Source organism: Lates calcarifer, linkage group LG15 (assembly GCF_001640805.2).
Source record: "Lates calcarifer isolate ASB-BC8 linkage group LG15, TLL_Latcal_v3, whole genome shotgun sequence".
Classification (NCBI taxonomy): Eukaryota; Metazoa; Chordata; class Actinopteri; family Centropomidae; genus Lates; species Lates calcarifer.
Genome location: NC_066847.1, coordinates 8,605,507 through 8,631,110, shown reverse-complemented (window position 1 = coordinate 8,631,110; position 25,604 = coordinate 8,605,507). Strand labels below are relative to the sequence as shown.

The 25,604-nt window shown below is 42.0% G+C and overlaps 1 protein-coding gene across 2 annotated transcripts in view; it reads right to left on the bottom strand.

Annotated features, from left to right (window-relative positions):
• The window catches only part of cadm4 (cell adhesion molecule 4), a 136,018-nt gene that overhangs the window by 6,000 nt on the left and 104,414 nt on the right, over positions 1–25,604 (bottom strand). For both annotated transcript variants that reach the window (XM_018698304.2, XM_018698303.2), the window contains exons 2-7: positions 23,668–23,814; positions 17,544–17,831; positions 14,779–14,940; positions 12,823–12,913; positions 7,148–7,320; positions 142–255 (exon numbers count right to left, since the gene is read on the bottom strand). In XM_018698304.2, coding sequence (XP_018553820.1) covers positions 142–255; positions 7,148–7,320; positions 12,823–12,913; positions 14,779–14,940; positions 17,544–17,831; positions 23,668–23,814 — 975 coding nt within the window. The remainder of the gene's footprint in view (positions 1–141; positions 256–7,147; positions 7,321–12,822; positions 12,914–14,778; positions 14,941–17,543; positions 17,832–23,667; positions 23,815–25,604) is intronic.

The window sequence follows — 25,604 nt, the reverse complement described above, 5'->3', positions numbered from 1 at the left end:
TGTGTGTGTCCGTGTGTGGGGGCCACCTGAGAGCCATCAAATGAGTAGGGGAGTGGAAGACACCAAAGGAGAGCAGGAAAGGACGAGGAGAGAGATGGAGGGTAGCACAGGCAGAATACAAAAGGTGTGTGTGTGTGTTACCTTCCGGGTCCACGGCGTAGCTGTGTGTTAGGAGGGTTGGGGTGGCGGAATGGGAGGTGATTAGTTGGGTGGAGGTGGGAGTGGGAGGGACCGTGGTAGTGACTGACACATTATCTACAGACAGACAGGGAATTGGATAACAAACAAATTCTATTATCTACAACATGCAGTGACATTTCAACACAGGCGATGCAGGGATTTATAGCAAAGTTACTACTGCACATAAAACATGACACACGCTTTGTTATGGCTGAATATTCATTGGGTTTCATGGCTCCTCTGGCTCAGTATCCTGCTCGATAATCATTGGATGGTAGTCTTAAAGACAGCTCATCTCTTCCAATGAGCTTGGAGAGAGAGGCAGAGATGTAAAACACAAGAAAAAGGAGGAAAGACTTATTTCAAACATGCTGTTCAGCAATTGAGGCTGATGCTATTTCGCTACCGGAGACAAATGTTACTAATTATTTTACCAAATTGCATGGGTGTGCACGAAATGGAATTGATCTCAACCCCTGACAAGCGATAAAGACAGAGACAAATGTTCTCTGGTGGACCTCTATGCAGATTGAGGGGGTTAAAGAAAACATTTACAATAGGAAAAAGCATGTTTTAAAGCAGGGGCTGCAGAGAATTACACCTGGCAGACTGACATTCATCTTCAAGGCAAATGGAATATATAGGAACACATTCTCTATCACTGACACATTCTTTACAGGAAAATGGCAGGAGAGACAGAGACATTGTCTGTGACAGATGCATTCCCAATGGAACAGTGCCATGCAGGTACTGTCTCATTCAATGGCGAACAATAGCTTGGATCTTGACACATTCTCCAAATCAATGGCTGAGACACAATGGTAGGTAGAGAGGTAGAAAGAAAGTTCATTTTGCTGTTAAAGACAAAAATAATGGCTGACAAGAACTAAAAGGGCGATGGAGGAGTGGGTGTGAAGGAGTGTGTCTGTGTGTGTGTGTGTGTGTGCATCAGCACTTTTAGAGTGAATAACACGCCACTTCATCAAACAATCTCCCTAAAATCGTACCGTGCAACGTACTCTATGTACTTGAAGTCTCAGGACACATGGAGCTATGCGCACACGCACACACACACACACACGCACACTCTCGCTCACCCTCTCTCTCTCTCTCTCACTCACAAATCTTGATTTGAAATACAAGCTGGCTTGTGCACACACATGCACACACCCAGGCCACATACTTACACACAAATGCTTAATTGCCCACGTGCAGACATACAACACATTCACACTCACAAAAGCATACAAAAACATATACACATACACACAAACACACACACACTGCCCTTTCTGCTCAGGAGTAATTTATTGGTAAGTATTCCTCTGTCTCTTCCCTCCCTTTCTCCCACTGGCCCTGAGATCATCAATCTCTTTTTGCACTCTTCTTATGTCAGCACTATACCTCCCCTCTCCCTCTTTTCCTTTTTTTCTTTCCTCAAGTTCTACCTCAGTCTTCCTCTCTGTCTCTGTAAAGAAATGTACATTATTTTTTTTTTGTGAAGAGAGTTTTTGTGTGAAGAAAAAGTGAGAGGGAGGGGGGGAGGTAAATTGAACCAGATAGAGAGAAAGAGAACTGACTCCGCAATTACCTGGGAGTGTGTGTGTCTCTCGATGCTCTCCTGTAAGAGTGCATACAGTATATGTTGCATGTGTGAGTTGATACATGTACGTGTGTACGTGGCTGTCACTTGAGCCTGAGGGCTGAGGATTAATGGCCGGGGTCGCTGCACTAATTAACTGGATCCTGATTAATTTCTCCTGACTATCATGACTGACCTAAAAATAGTTCTTTCTCACCATTTCCAACTTTTTCTTATCATTCTACCAACATCTCTCATTTCCTTTTCCTCTTTCTTTTTCTACCAAACTCCCCCTTCCCTCACTTGCACCCTCCCCTCCCTCCTTCACTTTCCTTCATTCAGCTGCCTCTCTAGTTTCATTCCTCTGTGACTACGTTCCCTCACTGCCTCTCTTCAACTTAATTAAGGAGAATGCCATACAGCTGTCGTTCTCTTGGCCGATAGCGTCCCTTTTTTCCCCCCACATCATATTGTTATTCATTAACACTATATGGCTGCCAATCAGGCACACAGCCCATGTTATTTCCAGGGATGGATGTGGCGGCACTTGCGATAATGACGTTTCTCCTCGTATCTAATTCTTGCAGAAGTGTGCCTGAGGATACTGCGCCACCATTTTGGATGAGTCCTGTTATTCTTTCATGTTCAGTGTTTCTGATTATAAGGGGCCCTGCCCGGAGCAGTGGTGACAGCAGTTGTCAGTCAGCGTGCTGAATGTTAGACATTTGTCACACCTCCACTTCTGAGGCCAGAAAAGGTCAATGCTGATTGGCTGAGAAGCCATTCCAAATTTACTCACACACCAACAGAGGTGCGGTGTCACGTGTGGAGGAAAAGAGCACCGACAGTTTCTTTTCTAACAAAATTGACTCTGCATTATCTCTGTCTGGCTCCCTCTGCCAATAGCCCCCAACCTTTTTCCATTTTCATTCTCATTCTATGTTTTTTGAAAGTCTCACTTCATTAAATGGAGGTCTGTGTTTTTCATTCCAATTATCCTGACAGCTCATTACAACAGTCGAGGAGACACAGACTAATCCCTGGTCACCTAGTATCTCTTTCCATCTCACTATGCATCCATCCCTTTCATCTTTCTATCACTCCCCTCTGCCTTCCATGAATTGTTCTATAAAATTTTGTCTCTCTGTTGCCCCCCCCCTTGCTCGCTTCCTGTTCCACTTTGCAGAAATATGCATACACCCGCATGTGCACACGGATATAAGTGCATTACATATATGGAAACACTAACAATTATTATCTCCCCATCTCTACCTCTCTCTTTCCTTCTTTCTTTCCCCCTCTATCTCCCACACCCTCTCATGCAATTCAATTCTAATGGGTTTTATTGGCTTGGCGATTCATCTGAGTGCAGCAGCTCAGTTCAATTACATAAGGGAGCCCTCTGGGTTTTTCACCAGACAATCAGCAACATTCTCCTCCCAGTCACATGCACATGCATTCACGTGCACCTTCGCATATCCACACATACACATAAAAAGAATCCAATTTCACCTATACAATGGTGGCAGAGATGACAACCAACAGAGGCCGCATCCTTTTTGCATTGTGCAGATACTTGCTATGTGTATGTGTTTGTGTGTGTGCACGCGGTGTGTATGAGTGTGCGTGCTCTGTGATTCATTCAAAACAATTTCTCACATTTGCATCATTAGTGACTTTCTGAAAGTTGCAGAAAGTTAATTTCATCGTATTAACTTAGTGCACACATGCACATGCACACTAAGAAGAAATATCTCTCTCTCTCTCTCTAAATCATAAACTCATTAAAAGTGCACACACACACACTCTCTGATACACACACAGAGTTGCATGTACACACAAGTGTGACCAGTCAAATAAAGCTCAGCTTCAATGCATCACGTCTCTGCCATGGCCTGGGCTCCCTGGAGAGTTTCACACCTCTCGTTCTGTTCTCCTTTGCCAGAATTAAGCCCCTGTCTCCCTTCATAATGTGACAGAGCCTAAAGCACCTGTGACAAATTGGCAGCCACTTTTGCCCGAGTTTGTGCTCGGTGTAGAGACCCTGATGGCAGATAAGTCTCACAGAGGGAAGGTTGACACGATATGAGAGAGAGATGAGAGGGAGCGCTGGTAGTTTTTCTGCACCTGCAATAAAATGATTTCTTTTCTGCTGACTCATCCTTTACAACACCCTGCTCCAGTACTCCCCCTCCTTGCTCCTGCCTTCTCCTCCAGTGCACCCAGGGATTCCCTGTGGGAAGGCTAGGAGCCAACTAAACTGACATTCCGTTTATCTGACATGCTGCGGTACTGAACGTCAACCTGCATTCGACCTCAAGCGTCTTTCTACCTCCCTTTTCATCCCTCCATCACCTCCTCCCTCCCTTTTTCCTTCCATTCATCCATCTCTTCACTCAGTCCCACTGATTTCTCTCCGTGCCTTTTTCCTAGAAAGCAAGGCCCTCTCTGAGCAGAGAGTCTGAACTGCAGCTGAACCAAGAATGGAGGGCAAACTGGTGGCAAGGTGAGAAACAGTTGAAAGAGTGTGGGAAGAGGGGAGGGAGGAGGAAGTGGACAGGAGGTGTAAAAGAGGTGAGAAAAGCAGGCAGAGTAACCGAGAGGAAGGACGTCGAGAAATGGAATGGGAAGGTGGGGGGAGCAACGAAGGAGAGAGAATGACGGAAAAGATGAGAAAAGAAGTGGAAAGAAAAAGAGAGAGAGACGGAGAGGCTGAAACAGAAAATAAGCTCACGGGGAATGAAAAGGCTCAAGAAGAGGAGCGAGAGTGGAATGAGACTGTATCTTTTTTCTATCACCTAAGTCTTTAGGAATAAGTGAAGAGCTTTGTTACAAAATGAGATATTCTCTATCTGAAAAAAAGAAAAAAAAAAATTAAGACACCTACTATTCCAACGTGGGTGCTGGAATGAAAAAAGAAGCACACTGTGGGTAAGTGTCAGAGCTATGAGTCATCTTAACATATTTTACAGCTTGGAATCATATTTATCTTCAGTATTGACTGATGAACTTATTCAATGTATTTAATCATCAGAAAGTAGAACTTCAATAAAACCATACTAAATCATTCATGGTGGTTTATTTACATTGACAGTGATGTAGCACACTGTAACACACTGTTTTGCAGTTATGTAACATTTACAAAAATACACATATCACTAGAAACATAGCATGAGATAAAATTAACACCACGTTAACCAGATTATTAGTTGTGACATACAAAAATCAAGAGTGACTTTCAGTTGTCTACAGATTAACATGATGGCTGAATCAACAACTCTGAGCTCTCGGAGATAAGGTTTGAAACAATCTGCCCAGTACATATTTTTTGAAGTACAGAAAACCACCACTGATGGGGCTACAGCAGGAGGATTTAAAAAGCTGATTGCTGGAAATCCGTGGTGCAGTGCAAGAGCAGAAGCTTGGCTTATGTTGGTTATGTGGATTTCAGGTCTTTTATGGGTTTTGGTCAAGGCAAAATTCCTTACTTTAAATGTACCCTTTTAATTTTTTTCAAAATGAGAGAGGATGAGAAAAAAAGAAAAAAAAAGCACAATAAATCAAATTAATGACCAGCACAGAGCAACAGCATGAAATAAGGAAGATAAATGATGAAATGTGGGAAAGAAGAAATAGCACAGAGAAAAACAAATGAAGGCGACAGCTAAAAAATGGTGAGGGTGGAATCTGAAGGAGAGGGAGAAAGACAGAACATTTTTCTACAGAGGCGGCAACGCACATCAAAGCTCGACATGTCTAACCTTCTAGGATAGAGAAAGAGAGACAGAGAGAGGCAGAGGGAGACAGAGAGAGAGAGGGGAAGTGGGTGGGGATGTCACCTTTCATCACGCTACTGTTGCCACCCTTGATGCCTGTGGAAAGCTGCCATTATGTGTGCTGTTTGATGCTAGGCGTGCTTGTACAAGAGTGCGCGACTCTCTGTGTGTGTGTATGTGTGCGTGAGAGAGAAAGAGAGTGTTTGTGTGATGGATAGATGAGGGGGCGCTAACCAAAAGCAGCCTAAAAATGTTACATAAGATATCATGTCTCTGCTCCCCCCATCCGTCCCCTCTCCTTCTGATCGCAAAATCAGGTGCTGGGGTGCAATGACAGGAGCCTCCAGCAGGGGGGTGTGGATCAAAAGGGCAAACCTGCTGAGTGACAGTAGTATGTATGCAATTAGACCAAACCACAAATGTATTGGATGTGAAACTGTAGAAGACTCTAATGATGAACCAGCTTTGCAATTTAGCTTCCATTAAAATTTCTCACCTCCCATTTTGACTGCAAGTTTACTCAGCTGTTTCATGTGAGGAATATTAACGCGCATCAAAACCTTGTTTCAAATGTGCTTCAAACTCAGACAGAAAGTTGGCCAATTTGTCACATTTCCTGAAAAAATACAAAAAATAAAAATACAAGATCTTCATGTGAGCTCCGCCACCATCCTCTTTGAGCCACGGCATGCAGTCTATCTGGGTCAACCTTCATTAAGAATTTAGCCACCACCAGTGAATCTAGGTGCAACATCTTAGAAAACTTGTAAAACCTGACAACAGAAGCCCCTTTACCCACATCCTCCTACCCCTCTGATACCTCTGCTCGAGCAACAAGCAAAGTTGATTCGCCTGAATTTTAAATGCAACAGATGTGCTACTGTTGTTTATTGCCAACTGCTACCATGTAAAATTCAAAGTTCCAGCAGATTCACCAGCATTGAATTAATACTCTGTAGTGTGAGTTAACTTCTTTGTCTCCTACGTGTCAGCTTGTATTGTGAAATTAATTTAGTTGTCAAAATGTCTCATATTTTTATTTATTGCACTTGAAGCTTCTGAATTCCATGAAGAGAGGAGTGGGTCACCGGGGACACGATAAATCGGCTCTTTACAAGAGATAGCCTGAATAATGATGTTGGTGACTAGTATCTGAGCACAGTGTCCAACATCTTCCTGTGGAATCAATATCTCTGCTGAATCAATTGCACAGGAGGTTTAGCAGAGGTTTCCTGCTGTGCACTGAATCAGGAAAACAAATAAAGCTGAAAGACAGATGAGACAAGCATCAAGATTTAATGGCTCCGTTGCCCAGTGCCAGAATAGCCACACTCCTAAGGCACTGGGAAGATAAAATGATCAATAAAATTTAAAAGATAAAAAAAGACATAAAAAAAATATTATCAAAACACAAGAACAAGAAATGTGATGAACAAAAGATCGATTGAACATAAAATTATTCATCAGTACACAGTAGGCTGAGATACTAAGACTGGAAACAAAAACAATTGATGAAAAGGATCAATCAAAAAAAAAAAAAAGAGTTTTAAAGTAGCAGTGGAAATTTCTATGAAAACTTGTCGCAAAACTGTTAGCTATGTTAACTCACCATACACCAATAGGGTGTAATGATCAGCAGCGCGTCCAAAGTTGTTCTGGGCCTGACACAAGTACGTCCCGTTGTGTGACTGGCTGAGACGGGAAATCTGGAGGGTGGGGCCGGAAATCTCTGCCCTCTCAGGTAAGGTGTCATTAATCTTGGACCACTGAATGTTCCTGGGCCTGGTGGAATAGGCAAGAAAGATAGTTTAATGCTTGATAGTGCTGCAGCAACATTGGGAAATGACTTTTTAAATAATCAATTAATTATTTAAGTCAGTTATCAACAAAAATGCCAAACATTTGTTTGTTGCAGCTTCTCAAATGTGAGGATTTACTGCTTTCCTCTAGTTTATATTTTTGTAAACTGAATAACTTTGGGTTTTAGACAGTTGGACATAATAAATAATATGATGACATCATGTTGGGTTTTGAGAAATTCTGAAGGACATTTTAACTCCTTGATGAAATGTTTAGTGTTTAGTTGCTTAATGAAAATATAATCAATAGATTAATAAATAATGAAAATAGTTGTTAGTCAGAGCCTTAATGTTTAAAATTTAAAACTGAAGCAAACACAGACCTGTGTTGATACAGTCTCACACACCCATATAAATATCCAAACATAACATTATTACAAATCCTGCAACAGCATAAGGTTCAGTCTCATATACAGTTAGATTGCAGATTTACACATATAATTACTTCTGCAAGATTCATTGTACTGCTACAACCAGCAGTGTTGGGTAGTTATACATCACTTGATGGGTTGCAGTGAAGTGTTTACTTTTTTTCAGTAACAAGCAGAGCAAGGGATAACAATTTGAACTTGAGTAAATACATTACCGATATTCTCTGTTACTATGACAATCAGGGGGCTGGCTTGTTTTGGGATGTGTTAACTTGGGACAGGGGTTGAAAGTATGGGGAAGTGGTTGGCCTCCATCACAAGAGGAGAAACAGAACTCCCTGTAACTCCAAAGCTGTCCTATTTACACATTTTGTCTCTTTACATGCACAGAGTACTTGTAGCTGGGTTGCTAATGTTAGCTATAGGGAGGCCTAGATTCAGAAAATCAACTGGTTTTGTTCAGAATTGGAGGGTGGGCACCGGGGCTAAGCCAGCTGTTTAGCTGATGGTCAGTAAATATGTCCAAAATGTAGGTTGGCTGCTTGTTAAAACATAATGACTTGTTTTCTGTCTCTACACCTGCAGAAGATGGGATGTGTGGATGAGCAGAATTTAGTTGGTCAAAACTCACCTTTGACAGGGCTGGACTCAGTAACAAAAGTTATGTAACAAGTAATGTACCCTATTACTTTTGCTGTTGAGTAACCAGCACAGTGTAATCTGTAAATGATTACATTTTTCTTGTAACTTGCAACACTGACACTAACACTGACAACTGGCCAACAATTACTTCTCTAAGTAAAAACACTAGCAAACCACTAGTTTTAAACACATTTCATAAAAGTGCTAAGGGGTTTTAAAAAGTGAAAGGAGATAGGAGTTTGAAACACAGACATGGGGGATGCTATAAAAAGAGAGGTGAAAGAGGAGGGTAAAGAAGCCCACAGGGGAAGGATGACATGAGAAGAAAGTATAAAAGGGGTTTGGAGAAGGAGCCAATGGCAACAGAGGGCTGCATCCTGACAAATAATGAGGAGATGGATAGTCAAAGGGCAGCGATGGTGTGAAAGGGTTGGCAGGGAGGAGAGGGCGCCAGATGAGAGAGAAATAGGGTGTCAGATGTGCTGAGTGGAGGGAAAAAAACAAAAGCAGGAGGAGAAGACAGGGATAGACAGAAAGTGTTACGATAGGTGGAGGGAGGACAGAGAGAAGAAGAGATGGTGTGGTGGGAGATGAAGGGAAGGAGCAGGCAGGCAAAATGAATTGGTCATGAAAGACGGGCAGGCAGAGCACACAGGAGGTGCAAGGATTACAGAGACACCCTGGCGAGTAAGGCTGTGTGTGTATGTGTGTGTCTGGCTGGGTGTCATGGCTCATGCCATCCTGGCCAGATTACAATCCTGACTCATCTGGGTTCTAATCCCTCAGGAAGTCTAATTAAACCTCTTTCTTGCTTAGTCACACACAGACAGACACACACACTCTGTCACTCCCACACACACTAACGTGCACAAACAAGATCTCCCTCTCCCCCTCTCCCTGCAACACACACGCACACGTACTTGTATTCCCACACCCAGTGGTTCCTTCAAATGCTAACACACAAATAAGCAGGCAATCAAGCAAAATGACAAGACATTGTCCTCATCTCTCCTCCTAACAACACAGAGACAATGAGTGTACCCCTTCACAGAAAGGAAGTGGCACATAATTGGTCATTAATGCTTAACAGGCAGTTAACAGGGCCAGGGAGCAAGCGTGAGGGTGACAGGGGGACTGTAATGTGTGTGTGAGCATTTGTGAGTGTATGAGTGTGTGAATGTGTGTGCAGTCCAGCGTGAGATGAGGGTCAGAGTCCAGAGTGGCCTGCTGTCCCATCCCTCACTGTCAGATACGCGTGCATGCATGCATCTCACACACACAGCGTCCCCAACCAGCCGTTACAAAGCTTTAGTGGGGCTATAGCCAATACGCTTCTCAGCCAGTCCCCACTGTGGGATTTCACTAAAGTCATCACACACACAAACACACACGCACACACACGCTGGCTGCTTGAAGCTTTACTGGGGAGCTTTAGTGGACTTGCTGCCCACAGACAGACGGACCATCTAGGGGAGGGTTTAAGAGCTTAGGACCCAATACCCTTCTGGAAAGTGCACAAAGGGCTGTGAACACACTAGAAAAAGGCTTTGTTTCAAAGCTGGCTCTTAAAAGTGTTGACTGCTGATTGGATTTAGTTTAGCTCCACCCTCACACACAGAGTCACATACAAGTTCATAATATGTCCACATTTATACCCAGTTTCTCGTATCCTCCTGTACACTCCCGGTAACCTCTCTCTCGAGTCTTAAGCTCTTTTCCTCTTTGTTCTCCATTCAATAAAATATGGATTAGGTGTTTTTTTTTCCATCCATCAAACATCAAATGTCAGTTTATACCACAGATAACACTCCTCTGGTTTTGAAGCACAGTGTTGGCACTGTGTTCCCATGACTCCAAAAATATCATGTGGTGGTAATATTGTGAATCTACACTTCATATATTAGACACCTCTGGTATAAGTTCAATTATAGTCCAAGGAATGATGGATTTAGAATAGACTGGCCCAAAAAATGGGGCCTGCATAATTAATGGAGGACAGCATGTGGTCGTACTTAATGTTGATAGTCTATTTCCTAATAATTTCCTTTAAAGGAGTTGACAGAGAGCTGTTGTTCATTTCTATGAATAGTTCCTTAAAAGAACCAAGAAATCTTACTGTAATTACAGGGAATATATTGAAGTTGGTGGAGATTAGACATACTTGGTAATTATTTGAAAATTTCCTAGAGAGAACCCTGGAATTATGTGGGATAGTAATTATACAGAAAGAGGTCAACTTTGTGTTCATTTCAACAACACATAATTAAGAAAAAAATGATGTATTAGACAAACACAAAGGGTAAGGTCTCTCTTATTTTTGCATATACAGGGGAGACGCTGTCACCCATTTTCTTTCTTTCTTTCTTTTTTATTTTTTAAAAACGGTATTGAGGGCTGATAAAGCGCACATGCTTCAATGATGTCATGCTTCACTCACACATTTGGTAGCTATCCAGGAAAATCACTGTTTCCCGCTGCAGCCAGTGAGAGGCTCCACTGGAGCAGGTAGATGTTACTCAAGGACATTTAAACAATAGCTCTTAAAAAATAGAGGATTTTCTGTGTAAGGTGGATAGTAATTACTTGGAAAATAAACAGTAATATATTTCATTGAGGCTGCCTGTGTGATATTCACAGATCACCTACTGTATCCGATTCATCACTGTAGCCTCATAATTCAAACTTAAGGCAAACAACCTTTTAGAACCACAGCTTGCCAGTTCATTGCTGTATCTATGTGTGTCCATCTGTGTGTTCAGTCTCAAAAATGAGACACTGTCCTCTTGTAAAATAAAATATACTCATGGGTTGTCTGTGCAGCAACCTCTATGACCAATAAAATGGAGAGAGGCAAGTGATGTAGAAAGGGCAAGAAAGTCTGCATTAGGGTGAGGTTGTGGTGAATGGAGGAGACAACAAAACACAGGACTTTCACACAGGAGACCACTGTTAGGTTGTCATCTGAGAAGACTAGCCTATGTTGTATCTTGTATCCATGACGATTCCACAGCCTTAACTACATTTTTACTGGAGTAACCATTATGATGAAAGTCCTCTAATCGTAAGGAAGTACTTATTTTAACCAAAACCACAACTTTCTCCTAAACCCAACCAACTAGATTTGTGCCTAAACCTAACCAAACCATGACCGTTCCACAAGCTTAACTGCTCGGTTATTATTGTAACCATGACAACCACAGTCCAGTACACCTGCCACCACTGTCGGCCCTATTTCAGAGACAGTCCGGCAGGTCATATCAGAGGGTCAGGACAAACAGCCTATGTGGTCGTTCAGGTTGGAGAACTGTAACCTTACATTTTTATTATTCTTCTTATACGTTTTAGATTTCAAATTCAAAGAAACACAATCAGATACTTATCTCATCATTTTAAACCACTAAGCTATTCTCTACAGTCTACAGTGGTCAGACCAATGAAGACCTTTGACTCTGACTTTTGCAATCTTTCCATTTTGCTGAATTCAAGCTTTTTCTACATTTAGACACAGAAAAGATGATCTGAGTGAATCTGTGAACCACAGACTAAAGACAGGAAAAACATTACCCTCCAAACAGACAGCCAGAATGAAAGTAGAGCCCTGCAGGCTTGTAGCTACCCACTGTTTGGATATGGTAAGACCTAAATGTCATTCTCATAGCAGCTGAAAATAATTCTCCCCGACTGTTTTAATGTGAGTATTTGCCATCCCATAATATAAGTTTGTGAAATTTCATGTTTGTAAGGGGCTGACATTGAACCTGGCAACCTTCTGCATGTCCTTATCAATCAAAAGCTTCCTGTGTTTCCTTAAGCCGATTTGTCAAGACTCATTGCGGCTTTTCAAGCACAGACACTTTGTTGAAGCGAACCTTTTATACGTTGTGATTATTTTGTCATGAATTCATTATGGAATGAGAGAAAACGCCCAAACACACGGCAATGACAAACCAAAACAGCTTCACAAGCAGCATTTGGTGCCAGATGGTGAAAGTGCCAGTCTCATATCGCAGCTATGATTCTACTTATTCAAATGAGCATTTGAAGGGCGATGAATACAAGAAGACACGTTCTTTCAAATATTCTTTATATTAACAAAACAAGGCCTCATACACATTTTAGAGGACAATAAAGCTCAGTAACCTACTGTGGAGTCAAGTGTGGTGAGACTTCTCTGTTTTTTCATTATTACCTTTACTGTCAACACCAGTGACAGTACCTCTTCTGCAAACTTGAAGTATGAACTAGTACTGTGAATGTGTTGGGTTCATACAAAGAGTATGATGAGGTTCTATATCAACAAGGTTTGTGTCATATTTTGTACGAAAGTAGGGAACAGGTAGCATTTACTGAAGGAAGATAACAAAACATAACAAAACTATTTAGCACATGTATACACACAAACACAGACTTACAGAGGGTTTCCAGTGACGGAGCAGGTGAGGCTCAGCGAGTCGCCCTCTCGCAAAATGCCAGAAGGAGGAACAATTCTCACTGTGGGAGCAACTGTGGAGAAAGAGAGAGAAAGGAGGGGGGTAGATAAATGAGTATGAGTGAGAGACAGAGAACAAGAAAAGTACAATAGAAAACAAAATGGATACAAAATGATCAAAATGGAGCGACAATTATTGAGGACAGAAAAAAAAAATCAGGATTCAGGAAATCAGAAGAGAAAGAAAGACAAGAAGAGATGGAACAAAAAGGAGGAACAAGGGAAAAGTGAGTAAGTGGCAGGAGGTAGGGTCTTTAACATCTGTTTCCAAGGCAACCAGCTGACAATCCTACGGCTGAGACACCTGTTATCATAAGCAGCCCACCGCTCCAGCAGCTGCTGTATTGCACTTACTTCAGTAACAGAGCGATGGGAAGCCAAATTCACTCTGACAGTTGGTCATTAATGCCAGTTCTCTGGCTTTGGGGAACCACCAGCACGCAGATTGACAAAACTGTTGAATCATTCTGATCTATCAACAAACATTAATATACATGTGGAAAATGAATTGTACCCAAAGAGCGATGCAGAAGTACTTGCTGAAAATGAATCTTATCACCAGCTGTAAATATTTACACATGCCTGTGGAATGTGTGACTATTCAAAACTATTGATGTATCATCTGATAAGAATCATATTAAACTGTCAGCAATACTGATGTGAGGATAGCTCAAATGGTATAATTGAATATTGGCTGACTTGTTGAATAGCATCACAGTAGTGGAAGACAACAAGAATTATATGCACTTTTAGCATCTATTTTCATGGAATATAAGTGGTATTGATGTGTCAAATATTCACTGAAAATCTGGTGCCTTCAGTGCCTTCAGTGTCAGTTGGTGCATTTCTGAATGAAATTTTAAAGGATTTGCAAGCATAATAATACAAATAAACAGCATATTAGATAGTAATTCCACTGAACTGTAAGTAGGTGACAGTTCTTCCTTGCATCAAAAAAAAAAAGAAAAAAAGACAGAACTATCTGCAGTAATAGGAGTAAACTTAACAAGTTTGATAGGATTTAAATCCAACAAAATGGATTTACATTTAATAAATATTAAATGATGAATTTCAGACTTCTCCAAAAAGGATACAGATTATAACTGTCTGACATTTTAAGTGTTAATCCCTCTGAAACATCTACAAGTTTGTGAAAATATTGAGAATTCAGCTTAAAAAAAAAAAAAAAAACATAGTTCTATCTGAACATGATGCCCTGAGTAAATACTGGTCTTAAGCCAATTATAAATTTAAATCTCTTTCAGTATTTTTACTCTTTGCTTTTGCCTCCCTCATATGGACATATGCGGAGAGATTTCAGAGCATACAGGCTTGTGCCAATAAGCCAGCAAAGATCAGTCAATCCCAGAACAGTACTGGGATCATTGCACATACTAATGTGACTCAGGTTTTCTCAGCTGAAGTTGGTTAGCTGGTTAGAAACCATAGGCCAAGACCCTAACCTGGCCGCAGGCCTGTTTCTGCTAGCTCACTGCATGGAAAGATTTGTATGTATTAGGTTATGATGAGAGCAGGTCTAATACAGGGCAGCTCTGAGTATGACTCTATTACAATCCTAGACTGTGTATAAATGAGCTTCATTCTAAATGAGATATCCACCATTTGAAAAATGAGGCTGCTATCCTGACAAAATTATTGCTGGCATTAAAGTAAAACACCATAATGAATAGTATTAAAGTAGCAACTTAAGTGACAGCAATACAGATGGAATAATCTGTGTTTTTGAAATATCTGGCAATGAACATTATGTTACTTCATTTGTTTTCCAAGATGGATAGAAAGGGCTTTGATATTAAATGTGCACATACAAACACGCACACACATAAACACACATTCTTGGCCTGAAGGAGAGACTTACAATACACATCCAGGCGGTAGTGCCGAACCCTCCTCTGTCCACTCAGCGCCGGGTGGAACGCCTCGCAGCTCAGCGCTGCCCCATTGTCTTTCCTTTCTACCGGGATCCGGATGGTGCTGGACACACTGAACGTCTTCCCATTGTCCTGCTGGGATACCACACCTGGAGAGAGGCGGAAAGAACAGAGGGGGATGAGATGATGGGAAAGAGAGAAGACAGGTGGGGAGGCTAAGAAACAAGTTAGCAGCCAAAACATTCCTGTTCCTCCCTTTTCCCTGCTGAGACATCACACCTATGGTGGGAGATGGAGAGAGACTTTTAGAGGAGAGCATGGAGGAGGATGAAGAAGTGAGCAGACACAAGGGAAGAAGAAGTTAATGACTGATGAATGAGCTTTTTAGAGCAGCAGCAGGTACCTGTAGAGGAGAGGATGAGTGGTGGAGGACAGCATAAGAGAGAGGGAGAGAAGTGAAAGCAATTTGCATCTATATTTCATGGCAATTATGAGCTGCAGAACTGTTTGTTTGCGGATGGTAAATCAACTGAGAGTTTTGTGTTCGTGTATGTATGTGTGTGTGTATGTGTGTGTGAGTGAGTGAGTGAAAGACAGTGAAACAGAGATGGAGGAGAGAGAGAAGGATAAAAGAGAGAATATGCATAACTGAATTGAGATTTTAACTGAGCCAGACACGGAAGGAGAGAGAGGGTGTCAAAGGAGCAGGGTGAGAGAAGAAAGGCAAAGGAGAGAGGGACTCACAGACAGAAGGAGAGGGCAGCAAAATGGGCATGATGGCGAGACGAACCGAGACATAAAAGGGGACGATAAGAGTGCCAAGCCAGATGCAGAGAGGAATAAAGATGCGAGGAGAGTGGAGGAGGAGAGACAGAGGGAGGGAGGAGGAACGACAGGGCCAAACTAACGGGACTTGACATGGTCACGTATTGGGAGTTTGTGCTTGTTCAGGCAGAATACAACAATATTACTTATATCGCGCTGAGTTTTCAATTATTGCGGGCGAGCAAATGAAGGCAGGCCCAATCGAAGCGTGAGAGAGGACGGCGGTGGGTGCAGATGAGCAGGAGTAAGGGAGCGGTGGGAAGATAGTGTCTTAATTAAAGAGTGCTTTCCCGTATCTGTTGGGATCTGCCTTTAACCTTTAGTGTCACAGTTCATTTAACTCAGGGCCAAAAGAGAGGAGAGGAAACAGGAGGAGAAAAGATTAGAGGAAAGGCAAGGTGAGAAAAGACGAGGAGAAATGGAGAGGAAGCAAGAGAAGAGAAGCACTAACAGAAGCCACCGGTCTGTCTTTTGACTCCTATAGCAACCAATAACCAAGCATCTGTGTCATCAATAAAATTTAGAAAAAAAGAAAAGAAAGGGAGATCAGATGAAAGGAAAAGGAAAGAGTAAAGAGGGAGGACAGAGAGAGGACAGACAGAATGACGGCCACAGTTGTGTTCTGACACAGAAAAAGGAGAAGAGACTGGATGAAAGAACGTTGTCAACAAGTATCAGACAAAAATAGAAGGTAAAAGAGACTACGGCTGACATGAAGTTTGAAAGGGCAAAACATTACTCTGTGCATGCTGACACCAGATTATCTCACATTATTTCATCTGGTCTGTGTGAGTTATTTGAAGGCACAGAGGACGAATTAATGAATAGCAACAACTCAATACATTTTACCGAGATTTGTACTTTTACAAAAAAAACTGAGATAAACTGAAATAAAATAACAGCCATAAGCCTCAGTGAGAGACACTCTGCATAACTTCTCCAAATTCTCTGCTCAGGCAAGTGAACAAGGTTTTTGAGGAATTCAAATCAAAACATGGCATTAGTCACAAATGCTTTTTTAATAACAGAGGTTAAACAGGCTGAAGGCAACAGAACGATAGGGTCTCAGATGTATTATTGAGTGAAATGCCCCTTCAACTGTGAGAAGCTGAGGGAGACGGCGAGTCGTAAAGAAGGATAGATCAAGGTAACAGACTGATGGATGCCTTGTGGATTTATCAGAGGCAAAGAAGAAAGGAGATTTGGAGGATCGTGAATTAATAAGTGCATCTCCATGTCGGTGTGAGGGTGAGCTATAGGAGAAAAGCAGAAAATCTGGAGTGTATGTAGCTTAACATCTGCGCTTTCATGTAATGGTGTACTTGTCAGATTATGTGCAAATCAAGCTTGTTTGAATTTAATTTCCAAGAGAGCATAAGGAGAGAGATATATAGAGAGGGGGAGATGTGTATCTGTTTTGGTAATGACTAATGGAAAAGAGTGAAAAGCACTTAAATCTTTCTTGTACTTGCTGGTGATCAACACAGAGATAAATACTTTTTCTATGAACTTTAAACTTTTCCTCGAAGAAATGGAAACAGTGAAAGTTATTACTGTTCAAATCTGTTTGATCACTTCAAACCAGATCGTCTCTAAAATATTGCAAAGAACACTTGATCAATATCAAGGAAACAGGAGGAGGGGAGAGATTTTGGCAGTTCCGCAGCCCAAAAAACCTTCATTCTCTCCATCCATTTATCCGTCCATCAATCTTTACCTGCTCCCATCAAGTGATCCATCTGCCATTCCCTCTATCAACCCATCAATCACCCATCCATCCATCCTTCTTTTATTCAGCACTCAGTCTTTGATATCATCCACCCATTCAGCGTCACCTGCACTAAATTCCCTCATTAATTTCCTCAATCATCCCTCATAATCGTCTAAACCACCCATTAGTCCATCTGTCAGCCACAAACCCCGGTACCTGGTATCTCCCGGCCGTTACGCATCCAGCGCAGGGTGGCGGCCGGCTTGCTGCGCGGCGACACGCAGGTGAGCTCCACCTCGCCGCCCTCCACGGCCTCCTGCTTCACTTCCACCGTGGGCGTCTCCGGCGGCACCAGGACAGAGAGCGTCGCCACCTGGTGGTGCGTGGCGTCCGTGTAGAGCTGGCAAAAGTAGCCGCCCTCGTCCAACACGCTGACGTTGGTCAACGTGATGCGCACCAGCCGCGGCGTGAAGAGCACCATCTGGAAACGGTCGTCCTTCAGGGCTGGAGGGGTGTGTGTGTGTGTGGGGGGGGCAAGAACAGGGAGAGGGAAGGTGAGTTCATCAGTCCTTGGTAGAAAAAAATCACAATCAACATGACTAAATTTAACAGCTATGAAACACTGTGCTTGTGTCAACAAATGAATAACGGTTCAAACACAGGGAAAACAAACAAACATCGAAGAGTCTTTTTTGCTCTGTGTCAGTGTGATTGATGATTTTAAAAAAATGCTTCACAGACACAGAGCATTAAGAACGGTTTTTGTTGTCACTTTGGTTACTTTAAATGCTCGAAACATACACGCGCACAAGCTTAAACTGCCAAAGTGACTGTCATGTCAATATTACAAAGAACTTGTTTCAAGACATTTTACTGGCAGGCCTTTACTTGCTTTATTTTGAATGTGTTTGTAGATGAGAAGAACGTCAGTGTGTAACTCACTCACAAACTCACTTAAATTTTTCCACAGGGGAGAGGAGGGCGGGGGTTGGGGAGGTCACTTCTTCATTTAACTTCATAAGTTTGTCTTTTAGTATCTGGCATTTTTGGTATATACTATCATGTTAGTCACGTTGGCTTGGTATTTTTTCCTAAATAATTGCGTCCTGCTGATGTTATTTTCAGTCAACATGAGGAGCGGTTGTTTCGTTCTTTGTTTTTCTGGTTTTGGCACAGAAAGTTGACATCTCATTCTTAATACCAGTTTTCTTGGCTTTGCTGCTACAATCATTAACTCCACAATGCACAAAGCAGAGAGAAAGGCTCTAATTTGCCTGGCTCTCTTTCCAATCATGATCCTAACAATAGACCTATTTGAACTGCTAAAAAAAAAAAATCATCACCAACAGTGCACCACCAACCACCTGCACCACCTACAGGAAAGTAAAGCAAAAGCAGTACAGACCTGTAGATATAGGTACACTGATGTTGCCACTTACAAGCCAAGAAAGTGACAGTTGCTGCAATTGCTTGCACTTTTATTGCCGATAAGGGTGCAAGTTAGATTGGAACTACAGGTTTAGAATTGCAGGTCTGAGACTGCCTTGGCTGTGGCTCTGCAGCTAAATGACATCGGCAGGGGATGGCTGCTGGCACTTTGCATCCATAAAAAGGCGTATCTTCGTTAGAATATAGATACTTTTTTCTTGAAAATACAGTATATTCACCTTTTTGCAGGCAGTAATTGGCAAGTACATCAAACACCACATGAGTTGCAAGGGCTGCTTTATTTGAGTGGTATCACATTTTCAGCTTTGGAATCACTTATTTCTTAGCCTCAAGATAGTTTGCTCTGTATTAGCAAACAGCCAGCTCTATCTCCCACAGTCTGGAACAAGAGTAGAGTTTTCACCGCCTTCTAATTTGTGATGTCACTCCCGTGGACAGCTCTGCAGAGGAAAAATTGCAAAACATGGGAGAAATAGTGGCTGTGACAGCACCCCGGATGATTTTCTGCTCTGGAATTGATAGTGCTGCTAAATCTAAAGCTGGGTTTGATATAAAAAAGTTCAGAGAGAGTTTGCAAAGTCAGTCTCGATGAAGCAGCTCCAGGCTGTACATTGATACAACATAACAGATGTCTTGGTTCTTTCATTTCCAGCTTTGAGGGAGAGTGTTGTTCATTTTCCCATGCACTGATTGGACTATCCTAAACTAGAATGTATTCATTCATTCTCTTTGTAACAGCTTGCTTCATTCCCCTGTAAGCCCATTCCTAATTAGTGTCTGGCATTTTTATTGTTCATCTTATTAGGTTTTAATCATTATTGTTTTACTTGCTGTGAAGCACTTGCTAACTCCTTTGAAAAGTGCTATACAAATAAAGCTTACTGCACAATCAAAAATTATTTTAGGAAAGCTATTAAACTGAGTGGTGCTGCCCTTTGAGTCAGTGAGAGACAGGCTAAATACTACCAATTGCACACAGGGTAAACACTGCAATTTAGACTATGGAAAATAACCAAAGCTCAAAAACGAAAAGTAAAAACACATCAGCTTTCTGAAAACTTAATTCTACAGCCAGTCCTGGACCTATACGAATGAGCTACAATTGCTAACCCCATAATGCACAATGGAAAAAGAAAAGGGACAGTGACAGGGAGGATGAGAAAAGGCGAACATGCAACAATTTTCCTTTTGTTACTGAAGAAAGAGTGGGATCAATGGTGAGAAAAATGCTGATAATAACAAATAACACTAATAACAGTCTGTGGGTGACAGTGGCTCAATGTCCATAGATTCTCATAAATACCTTTGAGACTCATTTTGTATTGACTTGACTGTGAAACCTCTCCCTCGCTCTCCATCTCTATTTTATTCTGTCCCTCTCCTCACTTCTTTGTGTTGGCTTTGGCTCATGGTGGGAACAGCAGACACTTCCCTGATGTAAAACCCGGCCATCTCACAGGATAATTCATCACAACAGAGACACTACAGTATAGATATTGGCTTTGTGTGTGTGTGTGTGTGTGTGTGTGTGTGTGAGGGAGTGGAGGAGTAAGACAGAATGAGAGAAATAGACTAATATAGCTACATAATGCGGCAGGCGGGAAAAAATAATATAGATAGAGACAGAAATCCACAAGAGACTGAGAGAGCGGCCCGGAGCAATGGAGTTAGTCCACTCTTCCTGGAAGTACACCACACTAATCTCTCCACCCCCCACCCCCAAAATTTCCCTTCCACCGGATGACAGCGAGAGCATTGTTAGAGAGCTATTCCCCACAGATAGGTAAATCTTTTTTCCCCTCTCTGCACTAAATGGCAACTAAATGTCAGACTTCTGTTCAAGTCCAAGTTCACCTTTATTGTCCCATCTCATTTGCATGCTGAGGACAGTTGGCAATAGGGGGAGAAAGAGAGATATGGACCATTGAGGAGAAAGGGTCCATTTGGTTAGTTCCACAGCTCTATTATAGCTATCAGTCCCCACAATCTCATAAAACACACCCCTGACTGGTTGCTCGCTTGCAAAACAGGCAGCCTAATTCACAGCACTTACAGCCGCGACCCTATTTGGGCAGTTAGTGCAGAATGGCTCGGCACAGAAAGGCCCTAGTTTGTGAGCCTGATATCTGGGCGGCAGATGGGCAATAGGCAGAAATGGAAAGGCCCTACAGCGAGTGATGGAGCAAACGCAGAGGTGGAAAGAGCCAGAGTGAGATGTAATTTACGCTCCCAGAAAATGTCCCCAACAAGGCTTTTCGGTGCTTACGGGAGCCAAATTAGTTACGGGAAGCCATCTATACTTTATACCTTGCCTAACCTTTGGATCATTTCCCGGGGCTGTCTCTTTCTCCATCTCGCCTTTCCTCATTCTCTCTGTTGCTGTGTCTTTCTTAACCCTCCACCCTTTGTCTCATTCCCCCCCCACTCTTTTCTTTATTCCATCTCATTTTCCCTTTCATTTTAGCTTTCATACCCCTTCTTCCTCCTCCCTCTGATTAGGCTTCATCGCACTTTCCGAAGGGTGCAAGTCCATGTCTCGCGGGAGAGCAGACGGGGGCGACTCTGTTTAAATACTTAATGGAACTTACCGGTAGCACTGATCTGATAGAATTGGGGGGAGAGTTGAAAGTGAGGTTTCCCAAAGCGGCGACCTCACCTACCCAATTAAGGCCACTGCGTGATCGAGGCGACTACCAAGTGAAGTAAACGTGTGTAGAAGAAAAGTATTTGAATGAGCAGCTCTTTTGTCCTCAGTAGTTTTGTCTAATCTCGTCATAGTGTTCAGAAAACCTTCAGTGACTACTACTTTGACAGAAACTGCTCCGTGGAGAGTGTAGGAGTCTTGATTGCAGAGTCAATGCGATTACAAAACTGGAAGCTGTATTCATTAGAAATGCGAAAATGTGTTTGAGTTCAATCTTCCACAGACAAAAATACCATACCATATGTTCACGAAGATACACAAAATATGTCTTTGAGTTACATTATGTAATTTCCTGATTTCCTGGTCTGTTAGAGCAGTTCTTTTTGAGCATAGTTTACTTATATATAGGTTAGTGTTGCTGGAAATTTCCTTTTAACCACTACTCATCATGTGAAGGACAGCTGTAGAAAAAAATGACCTCTGGCTGTGGCTATTAATTTTCTTGACATTTCCACAAGTCCCCTTTTCAAGCAAAAAATACTATATTTGGGGTTAGTTACTACAACACACTACTAGCACATTAATTATTTTGCCATTTTATATACTTGAAAGATGATGTATATGCAGCTGGTTCAAGGCTGTGTCAGACTGGCACTTGCCTGGTCCTTGCAGCTGAGTAGTTCTTTATCTATCACAAGCAGCAGATTGCGATTACTTTAATATAATGTGTAAGAGTGTCCCATAAGCTACTTTGGAGCTCAGCGACATTCATCATGAGCAGCTCAAGTGAAGTTAGCTCAGCAAAAGGGCTTTTAGAGTCTGAGTCAAGCTGAGAAAATTAACACCTGTCACATAATTACCACAGCAGAACAACTGTTTTCCAAATCGCAACTAATCAAAACTATTTTTGAAGAAGTGAGGCACATGAGAAACCGAATTAGTTGACAATTCGGGCAACTTAGAGCAGCACGTCTGGGGATCTAGGTGTTAAAGGTACAATTAAGGAGTTTGCACAATGCCAAGCACCTTGAATGAAAGCTGAGTGACTCGTCTTTCAAAGGGATTTCAGGTTCGTGATTGGCTGCTCTGCCTACCTGTTAGAGACGGATTCTATGTTGGGTCATGATTTGCCCAAAAGAGGACTATTATAATACAATAACTATGCCAAATACATTCTGCACCTGCATCACAAATTTGTACTCTTCCTTCTTCATCGTAACTTCAATTTATTTACAACTAATAGCTAATTTGTTAGTTGATTGGATTTTGTAACTCTTTGCCTCTTTAAGTTTTTTTCTTTTTTTTTCTTTCTTTTTTTTTTTTTTAATTTTGCATGCCTGTTTGCATCATAGCCAGTTACTGTTATAACTAGCACATGCTACTGGTTTCATGTACTGTTAAAAAAAACTTTTAAATTCAAACCAAGGCATTTATTAGGTTGTTGAGTTGTTCTTAAATTTGAATCATTTATTTATTTAATATATTCAAATTTACCCTTTTGCTCTTAACTCTAAACTGTTACAAACCACAGTTTTACACCATAGCCTTGAGCCTGAGCTAAGGTCTTAAGAAGTTTATCACACAGATTGCATAGGGCATAAAAAGCTATTGCTAAACCACAAAACGTAACACAAAATTATTCTTCAATTAAGCTGCCCTACACATATTTCAAAGGCAAAGCTAAATATCCTTGATCATTGTTCTTTTGCTCAGAGGTTTCCTAGTAGCGCTAACAGAAAATCTGGCTAAGGTGGCAACTTTTGCCCTTAATTAGTTAAGAAAAAAACATGTAGTGTTTGCCCACCCTGAGGCCCTCAATGAAATCTGCCTTCATTATAATATTAGTTACAATGATAATTTCCCATAAAGCCACCTTTAAAAAAACATGTGATTGCCAAGGCCATGCTCTAATGAGGAGTAATAATAAGCTCTGATCTCATCACTGGGGTTAACAGTGGATTATGCAGAGAGCTTCGAACTATGCTTTTAAAACAGTTAAAGCAGTCACACTGTTAGGGCACAGAGTAAAACCATCTCTTAAATTAACTCTGCGGTTATCTGACTTTTTAATGTGGAATCGCATCAAAGGCAAAATGAGGACATTTGCAATAAGAAAAATGTAAAGTGTGAGTGTTGGTGAGTCATTGCTAATGTGTTTAAAAGGCTGGCTTCAAATGTCACTGAGGGCAAACGCTTAGACATAGATTAAGTTTGTCTGCCGAGACAAATGTGCACACAGAAACACACCTCGCGTGCCGTTGAAAAAGAGGGTCTGCCGGCGGGGATTCTGGATGACCACGATTGATCCATCGTAGTTCTGCAGGCGGCAGGAGATCTGGGCTGTCCCTCCCTCCAAGACTGTCACATTCTCCGCCTGCACCGCCTGACAGTGAGCTGAGGGGGAGAGAGAAAGATGGATGTTAATACAGTGATACGGAAGGTGGATGATGGAGAGGAGGAAAATGGGGGAGGGGGGAGCAGAGGAGAGGGGACAAATAGGAGGACCAGATGCTGAGAAAAGAGATGTTCAATTTGCACCTCACTTGAGATAAAACCTTTCAAAAAAAGGTACTTAAAGCATCCTTCATTTACTCGCTATTCATCACATGGGCATGACGAAGGAGAAATGGAGAGAGGGGGGAAAAGAGAGGAGGAGACGGAGTGATAGAGATAAAGAGACAGAGAGAGAGAGAAAAGACACTGAAGGACTCAACAAGTAAAAGAGGGTCCTTATGAACAATGTGTTCTTATGATTCTAATAAGGATGATTATAATTACTGCCATTCATCTTTTTACGTGCACAATCGCACACATGCAAACAAGCCTATTGCCTCTGGCTAGTCTAACAGAATGCATCAACACACACATTTGAATACATAATGGCTTATTAAATCTCTAAGTGGCTGCCGGTCTTGAATTTAGACACACGTGCATACACATGAATGGACACACATAAACATGGTCATACACAGACCAACACACCCGCACAGGCACAGAGACACATCACAGGTTGGCCCAGCCACCACTTGTGTGTATATTACAAGTTTAAATTTCATTTTTATTGTATGAGTCCGTGATCAACTCAGTGCATGAAAAAGCTGGCCAAGGTGCAGAGCAGTGGCAGCCTTGAATGTACTTCACACATTCTTAAAGCCATTTCTCATCCAGGTGCCAGCTAAACCAATTGATAACACTCCATTATGCCGATGTAATGGTTCTTATTGCTGGTATTTGGAAAAGTGCTCGGGGGAATCATGCGCCAGCTTTGGCTCTTGTGAATGAATAAACACATACGTGCAGACACCTTCTTGAACACGTATGCGTGTACACGTGCTCCAACAAGCGCACGCTCACAAATGAGGATACAGACACACACAGTAAATAAGCATGCATACAGAGTCGCGGGAGCACCCTCAGAAACTTTTGCACATAATCTTTCAAACAAACTCGTCTGGCCCCTAAACCCAATATTTTTAGACAAGGGGGCTGAGAAGCAGCAGGGAGCCTCTTTGATGTTGCTGACAGCCCAAGAGTCAGTAATGAGGAGGTTGATTATGTTCTGATTGGAGCGTGTTTGTGGGTCAGGCTGTTGACACTGCTCGGCTGAGTCACACCTCCCGCTGAGCACAATGGACATCGAGCACCGCTGTTTGAATTTTAAATGATTTGCAGAGCAATTAGTCATATGGCTGCAGCCAGGAGTGGAATGTGATTGCCTTGAAGAGAGTACCAGCTTGCTGGGCTCCCCAAACTAGTATTTACCAATTTGCATCCCTATTTGCATTCCCTCTCTTCCTGGCAAAGAGTTGGCCGTGGGGAGGATTTAGAGAAAGAACGACATCAATATTGACACATCATGATGAAGCAGGCAATAAGAAGTGCCGATAAAGATGGCGGGACTACATATATATTTCACTGCTGGGTCTAGCAGTGTCTCTGAGCTCTGTTAAACACCTTCAGAAGGCAAGAAATGTTGTGAGACAAACAGATGGTGCTTGCCATAGCAGGAGTTGCTGACTTGACTGCTTTGGGCCAAAATAAATGTCTGTATCTGCAACCGAGCATGTCCTAAGTTTCTGTGTGTGTGTGTGTGTGTGCGCTTATGTACAATAGGTGAGCATATGCATTAGCTGTGCATATGTAGGGTCTGGCATATTGCAATTAAGCTACTTTGACATCATCTG